At 46.8% G+C, this 16,935-nt stretch overlaps 1 protein-coding gene across 2 annotated transcripts in view; it reads left to right on the top strand.

Moving 5' to 3' along the window:
* The window catches only part of SLC9A7 (solute carrier family 9 member A7), a 119,367-nt gene that overhangs the window by 85,291 nt on the left and 17,141 nt on the right, over positions 1-16,935 (top strand). For both annotated transcript variants that reach the window (XM_075336628.1, XM_075336629.1), the window contains exons 8-12: positions 463-568; positions 2,572-2,660; positions 4,168-4,281; positions 7,554-7,665; positions 10,604-10,757. In XM_075336628.1, coding sequence (XP_075192743.1) covers positions 463-568; positions 2,572-2,660; positions 4,168-4,281; positions 7,554-7,665; positions 10,604-10,757 — 575 coding nt within the window. The remainder of the gene's footprint in view (positions 1-462; positions 569-2,571; positions 2,661-4,167; positions 4,282-7,553; positions 7,666-10,603; positions 10,758-16,935) is intronic.

Raw genomic sequence — 16,935 nt, 5'->3', positions numbered from 1 at the left:
GTCCCTGCCCCTTCTGATATACTCTCCCTCCGACATCTTCACCTGCGCTCTAGTCTTGGGGCGCCATCTTGTTACTGCAGCTTCTGACTGTCTGGAAGTCAGATGTTACATCACAAGCTACCAATGCAAGTCTATGACAGCCAGAACGAGGCTCTCATAGACTTGTATTGAGTTGTGACCTCCAGCGAGCTCCATGAAACGCTGGAGCAGCTGGCAGGTCACAAACTGGAGAAGACAGACGGGAGTGGGGGTGATATATAAGTTGAAGACTCCAAAATGTGAGTATAAGACAGGTGCAGTGGACTTAGATTTAAAGCAGCAGTGAAATATAAAAAAACAAACCTGGAGTGGTGCTTTAAACTATTGTTTCTCTGCTTTTATTGTTTGTTTAGTGCTCAAGATATTTGTTACTTGCATGAGTTTTGTGATGTCCTTATTTTATTTCCTTAACTGTCTGGTAACGTAACTAAGTTCACCAAGCTGCACTGCTTTCCTTTGTTGGAAACAGCTTTGTTCTTTCTATTGTCTTGGAGCACATTTCTCCTGGCTGAAGCTTGTGGCTTTACAGGTAGGTGGGTATATTCTGTGAATATACATACTGAAGATGTATATTTTGTAAGTTTTCAGATTAAGATATAGATTAAAAAAAAAAAAAAACTCACCTTACATTTAAAAGGAATCTGTCAGCAGGTTTTTGCTACCTAATCTGAGATCATGATTCCAGCGATGTGTCACTTACTGGGCTGCTTAGTGTAGTTTTGATTTAAATCACAGTTTAATCAGCAGTAACAAGGATTACTTTGCTTGCTGCTAGGTAGTCCAGCATATTCATGAGCTCTGAATAACCCCTCCCCCACCATTAATTGGCAGTTTTCTACCCATATACAGTGTATACAGAAAATTGACAATCAGTGATGTGGGTGGGGTTTATAGAGCTCCACATTCAAATGACTGCTAGATCTCCAGCAGAGAAATCACTGATTTTATCAAAATGGCAGCAAACAGCTCAGTAAGTGACACATCGCTGGAATCAGGGTATCTGCCCCTACATTATACTGCTCTTAGATGGGGGAGCAAAAACTTGGTGACAGATACCTTTTAAAGCCTCAATATTCACACATTGCAGACAACCAACTATTACAATAATTAGGCGTTTATGGGAATAATATAGTGTATAGTATGGTAGTATGGGGGGAGTAAGCCATTGCCAGACACCTCAAGAAATGGATTAGACGGGTCAATATCATGTCCCTTTTTTTTTTTTATCTGGATATGTTTCCGAAATGACGTTCACAGATTATGTGGTCTGTTTTTACAGATGTAGTTTTCTGCCAAGCTAATTCTAAATTGTTAAGTCACCAGACTGGTGTGGCTTCGTGTCGGTTTACAGCGTTATATGGCTATACATGTGTGTAAACATTTTCACTTTCTTCTTATTGTCCAGGTTCACAAAATCGATGATATATGCTGAATTTCAGAATATATGAATTCCTTATGATCTATTTTAGTTCTCTGGGAAATTAATCCTACATGCACTTTCAGATCTCAATGTGCCGAACACTTGCACATCTTTCTGCCAGGATCATATTATTACCGTGTTTCCCCGAAAGTAAGACAGTGTCTTACATTCTTTTTACCCCCAAAAGTCCCACTATGTCTTACTTTCGGGGTATGTCTTATATTGGAAAAAAATCTCACAGCAATTGCAGCAAGTCTCCATGCAATGTACCGTATGGGGACTTGCCGCGATTGCTGTACATGAGGGCACTGAGGCTGCGTGTTTTTGTATGTATCAGGACCACGGACAACATTACTGCAACATTTCTCGGTGGCCGAGCGTTCGGCTGAGCGCCCGACTGCCGGCATGTGACAGCTCTTAGCTGAGCGCTCGGCCACCGGCGTGTCAGGGTGCTCAGCTGGGCGCTCGGCCGGTACTGTAAAGAAGAACTGGGCGCTCAGCCGCCGGCATGTCAGGGCGCTCAGCTGAGCGCTCGGCCGCCGGCATGTCAGGGCGCTCAGCTGAGCGCTCGGCCGCCGGCATGTCAGGGCACTCAGCTGAGCGCTCGGCCGCCGGCATGTCAGGGCGCTCAGCTGAGCGCTCGGCCGCCGGCGTGTCAGGGTGCTCAGCTGAGCACTCGGTCACCGGCGTGTCAGGGTGCTCAGCTGGGCGGTGGCCGATACTGTAGAGAAGAAAAAAAAAATAACGCTTTCCGTTTACTATGTCTTACTTTCGGGGTACGTCTTACCCCTTGGCCGACCCCCCCAAAACCCCCACTACGTCTTACTATCGGGGGTGTCTTACTATCGGGGAAACACGGTAGTATTATTATTATTATTATTATTATTATTATTTATAATAATAGTCAATCAGGTCTAAAAGATCACATGCATAGAGATAGAGATAGCACAAACATATACAGTATGTAGCCACAATCTACTTTCTCCACTCTTATGTTCTTGTGGAATATGTCTAAAGTACCGTATATAGAAGATTATTGGGCTGGTGTTCATGATGTTAGAAGGTAATGGCGGACTAAGATTGACTTTGACGCTGTCCTTTTGCACTTGCAGGAGTAGTCGCTGTTCTATTCTGTGGTATCACACAAGCTCATTATACATATAATAATTTATCACCTGAATCAAGGAGCAGGACTAAACAGGTAATGACGCCTTCCTTCCCAGGGTTAAAAAATGCTGATTGGAAACTAGTCACGATTGTGATATAAACAAAACTAAAGTGACACCATGTCATATAAAAAAAAAAAAAAATATATAGATATAGATATAGATATAGATATATATATATATATTCTAGAATCTATATGTTATCCTTTTGGCTTGCAGTATAAAATGAAATAGACTTAAATACGAATAATGTGAAGGATATGAGTGTTTGGGTTTTTGTTTTATTTTTTAACTGCTTAGTGATCCTTTTAGGCAGCAAAAATAATGGTCACGTAATCCTTGACACGGTGTACTCGAACCTAGAAGGATTGATGCTGTTTTGAAGGCAGAGGGTGATCACACCAATACTGATTTCATTTAGATTTCGGTCTTGTTCATTCACTTGATATTATAATTGATAAATGTAAACTATAAGGGTATGTGCGCACGTTGCGTACTGCCCAGCACCGTAAAAGGTGCGCTTCAGAGCGCAGCTGAAAAGCTCCGTTCTGAAGCGCATGGTGCCGGCGAGAACGTGCGATGTGCCTGCAGCTCCTGCCATAGACAGAGCAGGAGCTGCCGGCAAAGCGCATGGAAGAAGTGACATGTCACTTCTTTTTGCGCAGCGCTTCGGCAGTAGCCGAAGCGCTGCGCACTAAAACGCCACGTGCGCACGGCCCCTGCACAATCTCCATAGACTGTGCAGGGGACGCAGGACGCATGCAGTTACGCTGCGCTGCAAAGCGCAGCGTAACTGCATGAATTTACGCAACGTGCGCACATAGCCTTAGGCCTAAGACACACGGCGAGAAAAACGGTGAGAGTGGACTGCGATAAAACATCTCATTCCACTCAGACCAATATTACCCTATGTGTTAGCGCACATGAGCGATTATTTTCTCAGCCCTAATCGGACCGAGAAAACAATCGCAGCATGCTGCGGGTGTAATGCGAGACTTTCTCTCGCACCCATTCAAGTGTATGGGGCGAGAGAAAAATCGCACTGCATTCGCGGTACACCGGTATAATGCGAGTGCAGAGCGAGAATCGCAATAGCAGGCTACGGAGGAGAGAGGGAGATAAATCCCGCCCGCCCCTCCACAGAGCTGGCCCAACCCCTGCAGCTGACGTCCGCGCGCACAGTCTGACCTCAGTCGCAGGGATACTAGTATGACACTTGGCTCTGCTGTACTGCCAGTGTAAGCCGAGTGTCATGCGAGGATCGCAGTAGTCCCCGTGTGGCCCCGGCCTTAACACTTCTGTTTAGCATTCTTACATTTCAGGATTTTTTTTTTTACCTGCCTAAAACTTTAATATGTGTTTTCATACTTGCAGCACTTTGCAGAAGTTTTAGGCAGGTGTGGAAAACCTACTGCAAAGTAAGAACGCTAAATAGAAGTGTTTCATAGTTCTATAATTGTGTTATTTGTTGCACTCAGTACTTGGCCATTCTTTGATGTAGTGTTACCTTTTCCTATGTTTTCTTTCTTTGTTTTCATACAGCTTTTCGAGGTCCTTCACTTTCTTGCTGAAAACTTCATATTTTCGTACATGGGATTGGCTCTTTTCACCTTTCAGAAACATGTATTTAGTCCAGTCTTTATTGTTGGTGCATTTGTATCCTTTTTACTTGAAAACACGTATGAGTTCAGATTGAATTGGTTGTTTTACCACTTTCAGGTTAGCGTCTTTAAGAACGTGAAAATCATCTCAAGAAACGTAAAGGAAATCTGTCACCATGTGTTTGCCTCCTAATCTGAGAGCAGCATAATGTACAGGCACAGATCCGGATTCCAGCGATGTGTCAGTCACTGGGCTGCTCTAGTTTTGATAAAATCACTGTTTAATCAGCAGTAGATTATCATTAGAGGACTACTTGGCGTGCTGCCAGGTGGTCCAGCATATTCATGAGCTCTGTGTAACCCCACTCCCACCACTCATTAGCAGATTTCTGTCCATATACACAGTACACAGAGAGCTGCCAATCAGTGATGTGGGTGGGGTTGTAGAGCTCCACATTCATATAACTACTAGATCTGCAGCAGAGAAAACAGTGATTTTATCAAAATAACAGCAAGCAGCTCAGTAAGTGACACATTACTGGAATCGGGGGTTTCTGTCTCTACATTATGCTGCTCTCAGTTGAGGAAGCAAAAATCTGGTGGCAGATTCCCTTTAATGCTTTTCTTAAGCTTGTTATAGACATGGCCATCTCTCCTGACTAGGGATGAGGGAACCTGAGGTTCGGTTTTCAGTCAAACAGCGACTTTTTTTTTTTTTTTTTTTATTTTAGAAAAAAAGTGTTTGGCTTTTCACGTATAAACCTCATTTGTCCGAGCATCGTTGTGCTCAGGTACGCTCGGTGCTCAGCCCAGTGTGAGCCGCTTGCAGTGTTTGATCAGCTTTCCCTGGGGGTAACATCAGCGTGATCGGATTTAGTGTGCAGCAAAAAAAAAAAAAAACAACAAATGGGGAACACCTTGCCCACCTTCCCTCGGAAGTGATCTGTTTATGGCTGGCTGCACGTGGGCAGAGACCCAAACTGCCAGTCAGTGACTTCCATTGTGATTTGTCCAAGTCTGAACCCGTGGAGTTGCCATTCAGCTGCATGTGGCTAACCAAACTTCCACTGGTTCGGTCATCTCTACTCCTCATTCACCTCGGCCTAAAGCCTGTATTTCCTATGGGGAGAAATCTCCGGCCGCTGCTTATCTCCTGAGAACAGAATAGTCAGGTATTTGACTTCAGACTGCTTGATCTTCCTATCTGCCGATATCATCTGTCAGGGACAGTCAGGAGGCCCCTATACACATTAGATGGGTTGGCGGTCAGTCCAGCTTTAATCACGTGTATATAGTCTGCAGAGTCGACGCATATTACGTGTCCTTCATTTTTATGGTTGTTTATGAATCTGAAAAGTAGTATATATCTGACCATTTTCCATGTCCAACTGCTGGTCCCTAGAAAACTCGTGTAACCATTTTATAACTTATATGATTATGCATGGACTTATTATTTCAACTGCTAATTCTTATTATTGGCATTCAGCCTCACTTTTTGAGCAACTTTACTGAGTATATTTGGGACTAGTGTGACGCCCTGGACTAGCCAGGTAGTCACATACATACCAACATACACACCCCCCACCCTAGACAGTTACAACAGTCAACCAAAAACCCTTGTTACCTCCCTCCAGGGTCTGATGCCCACACCAGGTGGGGCGGAGCCAGGCGGTTGGCCCTACCCACCGAGGAGTTCACAGGACTGGAGGCAGGAAAAGCAGTAGATAGAGTTTGGAGGTGAAAGTAGAAGGACACGAACTGCAAGTGTCTGGGTTGGAGCCCAGGCACTGACAGCAAGGTTGGCAGACGGTGGTGGCCGTCTGCAGGAGTTAGTGGAACTCTGCAGAGCCGTAGGACCGGGGCTGTGCGGTGGCCCACCGGTACCGAACCGGGGAGCGGAGTGAAGCTAAGCGCATAGGTAGGGCCATCGGACCCCGACCAGGCTTGGAGCCGCCGACAATAGTCAAATCCGAGTGTGACAAGAACCCTAGGGGTTTCCCAACAACCAAGACCCGACAGAAGGCAACAGTCCACACCGAGAGGATATACAGCCACCGCCACAGGCTAGAGATCCAAGGGCCAGCGCCTGCGGGCAAAACAGGCTCCTACGGCACCTATACGCCGGGGAGAGGACTACCGGTGGGCAACCACAGGAGTCAGAACATTCTACGAGGTGCAGGGAAAGGAAAGACAGCCACCATCAGCCGTCCGTGGAGAGCACAACACTGCAGCCGGCTGCGGGACCCATCCATCCGGCTGTTTTGGTTTACCAGAGACTCTTATTGATTGTCTGAGTACACCAGTGCCGTCCGGCACCGCACCGCACCGTCCCTGCACCCCAGCCATCCAGCCTCTCCGTTACACCACCGGGCCCCGGGATCACCAACCCCCTACCCACGGAGGGGACAACATCCTCGCTGCTCCCTACCATCTCTCCCAGGATCCCCGTTATCAGCAGCGGTGGTGCCATCATCACCACGTCCCGTGGGTGGCGTCACGAACTCTCTCCCCAAACAAACCATCCCTTTTCACTCACGGGTGAGGAGCGCTGCTCGAGTCCCCGGGTCCGGCCCACCGCTCGAGCCACCGAGCAGCAGCAGAAGCCCCGGACCCGAGCATGGCGAGCGCGTCCCCTCTGCCCGCGACACTAGTATAGTTACCAAAAAGAAGAAAAGTTGCCCGAATTATATTCTCCCTTCACATGTGAAAGCGATCTTATGATAACCTGCCTGGTAACTGATGATTGTAAAGTCTGTTAGGTATTTTTTTTTACTTTTAAACTGTGGACCTGCTCGAATTGGACACACAAGAAAACCTGTCTGGAATCAGTGGATCAACATATCTAGTGACGGGTCCTCTTTAAAGCTGATCGGACACCACATTTCACAATAAAACTATGTATATACTGCACAGATTTTGGACCTGACGACCCTGCTTTATTTACGTACTTTTGAAAATCCATGTCTGAATAGTTGTATTAGCTGCAGGTGTCCAACAAGCGTGATGGGTGGAGATTGCATACACTTGGACTTGAGGTATTTCATCCTAATATAATTATGCAGCCATTTTGACATGGAATTTTGGAGTGACTGCAACCGCATCTTCAGGGCTAAGATTTTTTTATTTAATTTTTTTAAATAATTTATAAAGTCTATAATGTGAAATTTGGTGACAGATCCTCTTAAGTAGCAGGTGAGCAGTAATCTCCGCTTGTTGCAGCTTGTACTCCTTCAATGCTATAATGTGCTTATTCACAAATATAAAACGTCTTTTTAAACTTCACCAGTCTCATGTCAGGTCTTGAGTCCTTAACCGCTGCCTCTTCAGATAGCTGTGTTCGTAGGTCGAGCAGCTCACGTATACCCTTTGTCATTCTTCCTGAATCTGGGCAGAAGACACAAGATTGGCTGGAATTTCCAGCACATGTTGATGTTCTCAGGTAGGTTGATATTTTGCAGTGTTGGTTGCCATATGTTTAGTACTCATTCACATGGCAGATTGGCATACAGCATGACCCTGGGAAAGAGACCCGTTCCCTGTGTGCTACTGTACAATTTCTGCCATATTTGTAGAAGTAATGCTTCTTGGGGAGAAAGACACCTTACGAATGGCATAGGATGGAGCTGTGATGTAAAAGCTATGTACACAATTTAAGTCCTGGAGAGATAGAGTATGATGGCTCTGATCAAAATGAAAAGGATTGTTGCTGTGAAAATGGTGATTGGTGGGTGTCGGATGTTCCACCCTGGCCGATGTGGAATGGATGACTAAAGGGCCATTTACACGCTGCGACATCGCTAACGATATATCGTCGGGGTCATGGTGTTTGTGACGCACATCCGGCGTCGATAGCGACATCGCAGTGTGTGACAGGCTGGAGAGACCTTAACACTAGAACTACTGGACTCGTGACATCTGTATAGAAATACATAGTGCAAAGTAGTAAAATGACTACCTCAGTAATTCTAGTGTTAAACGATCGCAAAAGAGGCAAAAATCGTTTGTGTGAGAGAGGTCGTTTATTTATGAAAAATCGATGTCTCGTCAGTAGCGATGTTGTTCCTCGTTCCTGCAGCATCACACATCGCTATGTGTAACACCGCGGGAGCGACGAACATCTCCTTACCTCCATCCACCGGCAATGAGGAAGGAAGGAGGTGGGCGGCATGTTCCAGCCGCTCATCTCTGCCCCCTCCTCTGCTATTGGATGGCTACCGTGTGACGCCGCACGAACCGCCCCCTTAGAAAGGAGGCGGTTCGCTGGCCAGAGTGACGTCGCAGGGAAGGTAAGTCCGTGTGACGCGTGTAAGCGATGTTGTGCGCCACGGGCAGCGATGTGCCAGTGTCGCACAACCGACGGGGGCAGGTACGCTCGCTAGCAATATCTGTACCGATATCGCAGCGTGTAAAGTGCCCTTTACTCTAAGGATAGGCCATCCATATTAAAGTACTGGATAACGCCTTTAACCTGTAATTTGTTTGTATGTGAGTATTATAGGGTCAGTCCAGGCAAAATATAATTTGGGCCAGATTATTATTATTATTATTATTGCGCCATTCATTCCATGGCGCTTTACATGTAAAAAGGGTATACATAATAGGGACAAGTACAATAATCATAAACAATACAAGACACAAACAGGTACAGGAGGAGAAAGGTCCCTGCCCGCGAGGGCTCACAGTCTACAAATGTATGGATAAGTGTCCCAGATATTATTGCTTCTCCATCAAACTTTTACAGATCATGATTTATTCATTCAGTGTTTTCCGGCAAGCAGTCAATCCTGGGCTCAGCCATCGGCACAGTTCCACTATTCCAATGGCAATGTTTTGCCCAAAATGTCACAGTTGACACATCTTGTGTCTTGGTATTTTGACAAACCGAAGCCACATCAGCATGTCTGATTCCACTGTGCATAATGTTTTTCTACCCAGAAAACAAGCTGGGTCAGAAGTGTCTGGCGGCAGATTTTCTTCCAATTGTCTTGCATTACAGAGAATTCCATCAGAAAATTAGATATTTGTTTAAATTAGTGTTCTTTGTTTCTTTTTTTTTTTTTATTTTGGTAAAAAAAACCCTCCATATCAATATCTGGAATATTGTTTTTTCTTTAAATATTGCAATTTTCAAACCAGCAAATATGGTATTTGTAGGCTCATCGTTTCTGTTTTTCAAGAAATTCATATGTAGATTAGCAGCAGTAGACTGAGACCCTGTTGTGTATTTAAAGCAGCTAATGAGCGTGTGAAAATGTCATTGTTAAAGGGAACCTGTCACCTGCGGGGCGGTAGAATACGGTAATATCCGATGGGCGTCTGTTCTCAAGTTCGCTGCCTCCTCTATCCCTGCTGTTCTCGGATCCAACACCTCCTCTATCCTCGTGCTCGCCATCGTCCTTGCTTCAATTGGATGACGTGTCCTACATCATCCACACAGGCTGGCATTGCACTCCTGCGCAATTGCACTTTGTTCTGCCTGGCTGAGGGCAGTGCAAAGTACTGTAATGTGCTGGGAAAGGTCAAAGAACGCCCGCGCCTGCGCATTACAGTACTGTGCTCTGCCCTCTACAGGTCAGAGCAAAGTACGCAGGAACGCACTGTATGGATGACGCTGGACGTGTCATCCACACGAAGCAAAGAGGACGGCGATGGACAGAAGAGGAGGAGCCAGACCAGACTGGAGAACAGTGATGCCCATTGGACCGGACCGTATCTGACTACCCCACAGGTGAGTAGGTGACAGATTCCCTTTAAAGGAGGGGGGGCAGAGAGAGCTGTGGCATCACCTGATGTGAATGGTGGGTCCTGTGTTATTGGCTGTGTATAAGAGGCCTTACCCATAATTGTAATCTTGTCTCTGATCATAATGAGCCTGCTGAAAACTGTTCCTGAAAGGACAAATTATTAGTCTAAAATAGTCCTAATAGTTAAAAAATAAATAAATATATATAATAATGGGCCAGATTACAAAATTAGATCTTTTATTTGATCAAGATATGGTCAGGGCACTGCGCTTTACCAGCTCCCAAATCCTTCTCTGCATCTCTCAATTCACTGATCTCCGCATTTATATGGGGGAAATCGCAGCCTAAACTTCAATGATATGGAGAGGGAGGAAAAACCCAAATGTCTTTAAATAACCCATGAAACACAAGGCCGTTTTCTGATGACACATTTCCTTTAATGTTTTCATGCTGATATTTATTAATAGCTTCTCCTTTGTCTCCAAGATGCTGCAGTAATATTCATAGGCAGCTTCTAAAACAAGATTTCCTGATCCACATTTCTAAATTATCATGCATTGACCGTGCAGTTTAATCTAAATGATATATTGCCGCTGTTACAAATTCACAAATCCAATTTTTGCCCTCAATCAGGCCTCCGAGGAGCTATGGCATTTGCACTTTCCATACGTGACACTGCTACGTATGCTCATCAGATGATGTTCTCCACTACGCTGCTGATTGTCTTCTTCACCGTGTGGGTAATAGGCGGTGGAACAACACCCATGTTATCTTGGCTTAATATCAGGTCAGTACTTTTACAAACTACAATAGTTATATGATGATTATAATTTGTCATTATAAAATGAATACTGGTTAATTTATTTTTTTATATAGTCAACTATTAGATGTTTATAGTTATTTTTTTTATATTGTTTTATGTATGGTAATGTTACGATGTATTAGAAAATAGAAAAGATACCTTCAAATATATTGAACTGAAAAAAGTAGTATTAAAGGGGTTAATATTCAGACAGCCTATTCTCAATCACTATGTTTGCACCAAGAAAAATAATACCTGTACACACCTCCGCTACTGGCCGTTTCAGGAATAGTGTGACATTGTCCTGTCATGTGATCCCTGCAGCCACTGTCTCCACCTTTTGGATATAATTCACATCTGGAGGTAGTGAGAGAAGCTGCAGCTCTTTTTATTTTTCTGGTTGGCTGATTTGTCTGAATTTGGGTAACTCCGCCATCATTAGAGGTGAGTACGTGTTATAATTTTCCCAGGGGAAAAGCATAGGGCTTGAGAAGGGGTTGTTTAAGGCTCCTTTCACGTTGCGTTTTACCTTACGTTCACAGGTCCCGTCGGGGCATCCGTCCTAACCGCCCCTCCCCCACTCTGCAAAGCGCTTTCCGGACACATGCGCCGGCAGGGCCATTCACTGTAATTGAGCACACTACGTTAGCGTGTGCTCTGTTTTGTGCCATTTTTGCACATATAGGTTTTCTGCAGACGGACACCCGAACGTAGTCGACTACAATGTGAAAGGAGCCTAAGTGTGAAACAAGAGGAAACGGGTCAGCTTACCGGTAGAAGACGTCCGTTGCAGCGGAAACTGGGCTTCAGCAAGAGCACAAGAAGAATAGGGAATATCTAGCAATCGACAACTTCTTAAAAACTCATCCTTTTATATTTTCCAAAAATTTCATAAAAAACTTGTATCATCAAGACATAAAATCCAAAAAATAATCCATGGTAGATAGCTGATGTGTCTGATGTGTGGGCCTTATGTATTTTGATTTGGCTGTTGTGTAGGGACTCATAAGACAGTGAGGTCCCTTGATATGGGTTGCGAGCTTGTGCATTTTGGCCAAAATATTATTTTTTATATTAGATTTTTCTGCACATTTTAGATTATTTATTTTTTTTACAGGGTGCAACCAGGCCCATCAATGGTAACCTTGTAAACTACAGTCTTGCCCCTCCGTGATGCATTCAATAGCATGCTGGGCAGCCCACCTAATCGAATAGGGACATGTAGTAACTTGTTGCTTAGGCACTGTGCTTTACATGTGTGTGGTTTGTGCCCTATTGCAAGCGTCATCTGTGTGCACTTCTAATACTGGGTAATTACCCCCTCCATGTGAGTGGTTGTTTCATCAGTATTTTGCACGTGTTACCTCCACCTTAATTAAGGGGGACTGCTGCATCCTGTTTGTGAATTTGTTTGTGACCAGGGCAGTAGAATACCATTACATTTTTGTTTTTTTAGCAATTTTTTTTATCATAAGCTTAAAATACATATTTAATATTCAAACATAACAGGGTTCATCCTATGGAGGGCGCAAGAATACTCAGTTTTTTCAGAAATTTCCTAGGTTTTTATGAATAAATAAATGTTCAAAATCAATCAATTGATAGCTAGGTAAACTGTTTTTACAATAGCCTATGGTGAATAAGCTAAGTAGCCCCTTTTTACCAGTATAATAAATACCACTCCCAGCGCATATATTTATATTTAAAAGTAGCCTGTCACCAGATTTGGCGACTATAATCTGTGGCCACCACCACTGAGCACTTATATACCTCATTCTGGAATTCTGTATATAAGAGCCCAGGCCGCTCTGTATAATATAAAAACATTTTTATAGTACTCACCTAAGGGGGGTTCCAATGGGTGTCGCTGGTGTCCGGTCCGGCGCCTCCTCTCTGCTGCAATTTTGTCCTCTTTTTACCCAGCCCAGTATGGATGACGCGTCTACGTCATCCACACAGGCCGACGTTGCGGTCCTGCACAGGCATGCTTTGATCTGCCCTGCTGAGGGCAGATCAAAGTACTGTAATGTGCAGGCGCGAGGAAAGGTTAAAGACCGCATACGCACTACAATACTTTGGTCTGCCCTGAGCAGGGCAGATCAAAGTGCACCTGCGCAGGACCTCAATGCCGGCTAGTGTGAATGACGTAGGACTCATTATGCACACGGGCCTCAGAAGAAGGAGGACGGCAATCGCCACAGAGAGGAGGCGCCGGACAGAAGACCAGCGACACCCATCGGACCGGACCGCCTCTTAGGTGACTATTATAAAAGGGTTTTTTACTTTCTACACAGCAGCCTGGGCTATTGTATACAGTATTCTGGAATGCTGTATATAAGAGATCAGTGGTGGCCGCAGCTTATAGTCGCCAAATCTGGTGACAGGTACCCTTTAATATAAGTGACCTAGGATGTCAGAAGACTGGTCCCACAGTCTCAACGTGCGCTTCGTGGTCGTCATTTCCTAAGGGGAGCATGTGATGGGAAGATGACACTTTCAGTATATTTATACAAACTCAGAATAAGCCCCTCCAGGTGTATGTGATTGCTATCACTGAGGTGCGCCATGTTATACCGGATAGGACTGCACATTTTCCACATGACCAATACCTTCAGATGCGTTATGCCTCCATCGTAACCGGTGGCAGTGCGTGTCAGCAATCCTGAGTGCCGGAAGCAATGAAAGTCCGAAGGAGAGCCTCGTGGACATGCGAACATCCAGTATAAGGCGCTAGGTATACAGATTTAGGATCCTCATTTAAACAATCATTTCTTTGTCGCTCTATTGGGAGACCCAGACAATTGGGGTGTATAGCTACTGCCTCCGGAGGCCACACAAAGTATTACACTTAAAAGTGTAAGGCCCCTCCCCTTCTGCCTATACACCCCCCGTGGGATCACGGGCTCCTCAGTTTTCATGCTTTGTGCGAAGGAGGTCAGACATCCACGCATAGCTCCACTGTTTAGTCAGCAGCAGCTGCTGACTATGTCGGATGGAAGAAAAGAGGGCCCATACTAGGGCCCCCAGCATGCTCCCTTCTCACCCCACTTTTGTCGGCGGTGTTTGTTAAGGTTGAGGTACCCATTGCGGGTACGGAGGCTGGAGCCCACATGCTGCTTTCCTTCCCCATCCCCTTAGGGCTCTGGGTGAAGTGGGATCTTATCGGTCTCCAGGCACTGAGGCCGTGCTCCATCCACAGCCCCTGGGAATCTGCTGGACTTGGAGCTGAGTATCCTCAGGGACATGGCCCTGCTACGTTGAGGTACTCTGTGTCCCCATGAAGGGGACCGCGCACAGACACACGGCAGCACTGCTGGGTGTCTTAGTGCGCCAGGGATGGCGGCGCTGCCCGCACTAGTGCCATCGCACACTACAGCGTGCTGGGTGTGTTAGAGTATTGAGGGACTGCCGCGCTAACCGCCGCTGCCATTTTTATCTCAGGCGCGGCTGGGACTTGTGGTGCGCCGGGGACTTCCGCGCCGACCAGGGCTTATATGCCGGGCCGCGCTTATCACTCTAGTCCCCGGCTTTTGCGGCCTACTCTCACTTCGTTACCGCCCACTGGCCTGCCAGTCAGGGTAAGGGCGTGACGCTGCACAGCACGGCAGCGCTGAGAGATGGAGCATGCTTTGCATACTCCACCCCTCTCACTGTACACAGTGTGAAACCGGATTCCCGCACTTTCTGGGGCACGCCCACGGCCTCCTCCTCTACACAGGACGCCGGCAGCCATTCATGTCAGTTTTTTCTGTGACTGAGAAAAGAGACAAGTTTGGGAAGACCCTGGCAGGGATTCTGGTGGTCACACACCCGCTGTGACCGGGCGGTAAGCAGCACCTGTGGTGCTGACCCCACTAGTGCCGAAATGCACATATAGATATATGCTTGTACGCTATACATTGCACTGTTCGGTCGCACTTTTGTATTTTGGCTATATACCCTCCTTGATGGTCGGGGGAGATAACAGCATATCGTCTGTGAAAAACAAGGGTGCAAAAGCACAGGTTTTTCTATGCAGCCTGTACAGCATGTACGGCTATACTGCCGGCAGGTTCCACGGACCCCAATTGTATGCAATGCACGGCCCTTGTGGAACTTACTCAGCCGGAGTCTCTGCTAATGGTCCAGGTGATGGGGACGGAGTTTGCAGTATTTACTTCAGACTTTCTGAGACTATGGCTAACATACTAGAAGCCTTGCAGTCCAGACCGGTCCCTCAGACCATGGGCTCTGTTGATTCATTGCCCCTGGTCCCCCCCCCCCCCAGTTGGTACAACAAGGTGCTCCTGGAGTGTCTCAGGGATCCCAGGGTGAGGGGTCTGACTCGGACCGCAGTCCCAGACCCCCTAAGCGACCTCGCTGGGAGCATCCCTCGACGTCACCGCATCATTCAGGGTCTCAGCATGGGGACTCTCTCTATGATAAGGCGGAGGTATCTGATCAGGATTCTGATCCTGAGAATGTTCTCTACCTGGATACACCTGATTGTGACACCGTAGTGAACGATCTTACGGCGTCCATCAACCATATGTTGGTTATTTCTCCCTCAGCTCCTACGCCTGAGGAGTCAGCTTCTCAGCAGGAGAAGTTCCGTTTCAGGTTCCCCAAGCGTACATGGAGTACGCCTTCTGGATCACTCTGACTTCAGGGAGGCAGTCCAGAACCACCAGGCTTGTCCAGATATCGTTTTTTCAAAACGCCTTAAGGATACACGCTATCTCTTCCCTTTTGACCTTGTCAAGGGCTGGGTTCAGTGTTCCAATGTGGACCTCCTATCTCCAGCGGCTAAATCCTTAGTTGCAGTGGAAGATATGGCTTCACTCAAAGATGCCACTGACAGACAGATGGAGCTCTGGTTGAAATCCATCTATGAAGCTATTGCCGTGTCTTGCTCCAGCTTTCGCAGCCGTCTGGGCGCTCCAAGTGGTCTCAGCGGCTCAAGCGCAAATTGAGGCAGTCACACGTATGTCTGCGTCGCAGGCTGCGTCTTTAACGTCTCAAACGTCAGCGTTTGCGTCATACGCCATTAATGCTGTCCTGGACTCGGCGAGCCGGAAGGCGGTTGCGCAATTCAGTGGTAATACACAGAGCCTTGTGGTTGTGGGAATGGAAGGCAGATTCTGCTTCCAAAAAAGTGCCTAACCAGTTTGCCATTCTCTGGCGACCGCTTGTTTGGTGAGCGACTGGATGAAATCATCAAACAATCCAAGGCAAAGGATACATCCTTTCCTCAGGCTACACCGATCATACCCCAACAGAGGAGGGGACAGTCGAGGTTCGGTCCTTGCGGGGCACAGGCAGGTCCAATTCTCCTCGTCCAAAAGGCCTCAGAAGGATCAGAGGAACTCCGACGCGTAGCGGTCTAAATCACCCCTAAAAAGACCGCCGGAGGCGCCGCTACCAAGGCGGCTTCCTCATGACTTACGGCCTCCTCACACCGCATCCTCGGTCGGTGGCAGGCTCTCCCGCTTTTGCGACACCTGGCTGCCACAAGTAAAAGACCGTTGGGTGAGAGACATTTTGTCTCATGGTTACAGGATAGAGTTCTGCTCTCGTCCTCCGACTCGATTCTTCACAACATCCCCGCCTCCCGAGCGAGCCAAGGCTCTGCTGCAGGCGGTGGGCATTCTGCAGGCAGAAGGAGTGGTGGTCCCGGTTCCTCTTCAGCAACAGGGTCACGGTTTCTACTCCAACCTGTTTGTGGTTCCAAAGATGGACAGGTCCTTCTGTCCTGTTTTGGACCTAAAACTGCTCAACAAACACGTAAGGACCAGGCGGTTCCGGATGGAATCCCTCCGCTCCGTCATCGCCTCAATGTCCCAAGGAGATTTCCTAGCATCGATCGATATCAGGATGCTTATCTCCACGTACCAATTGCTCCTGAGCATCAGCGCTTCTTGCGCTTCGCCATAGGAGACGAACACCTTCAGTTCGCGGCACTGCCGTTCGGCCTGGCGACACCCCCAAGGGTTTTCACCAAGGTCATGGCTACAGTAGTTGCGGTCCTCCACTCTCAGGGTCACTCAGTGATACCCTACTTAGACGATCTGCTGGTCAAGGCACCCTCTCAAGAGGCATGCCAACACAGCCGCAACGTTACTCTGGAGATTCTACAGAGTTTCAGGTGGATCATCAATTTTCCAAAGTCAAATCTGACACCGGT

This window comes from Anomaloglossus baeobatrachus, chromosome 2 (assembly GCF_048569485.1).
Source record: "Anomaloglossus baeobatrachus isolate aAnoBae1 chromosome 2, aAnoBae1.hap1, whole genome shotgun sequence".
Classification (NCBI taxonomy): Eukaryota; Metazoa; Chordata; class Amphibia; order Anura; family Aromobatidae; genus Anomaloglossus; species Anomaloglossus baeobatrachus.
Note: the sequence above shows the minus strand (reverse complement) of the source record. Positions and strands in the feature narration are given on the sequence as shown.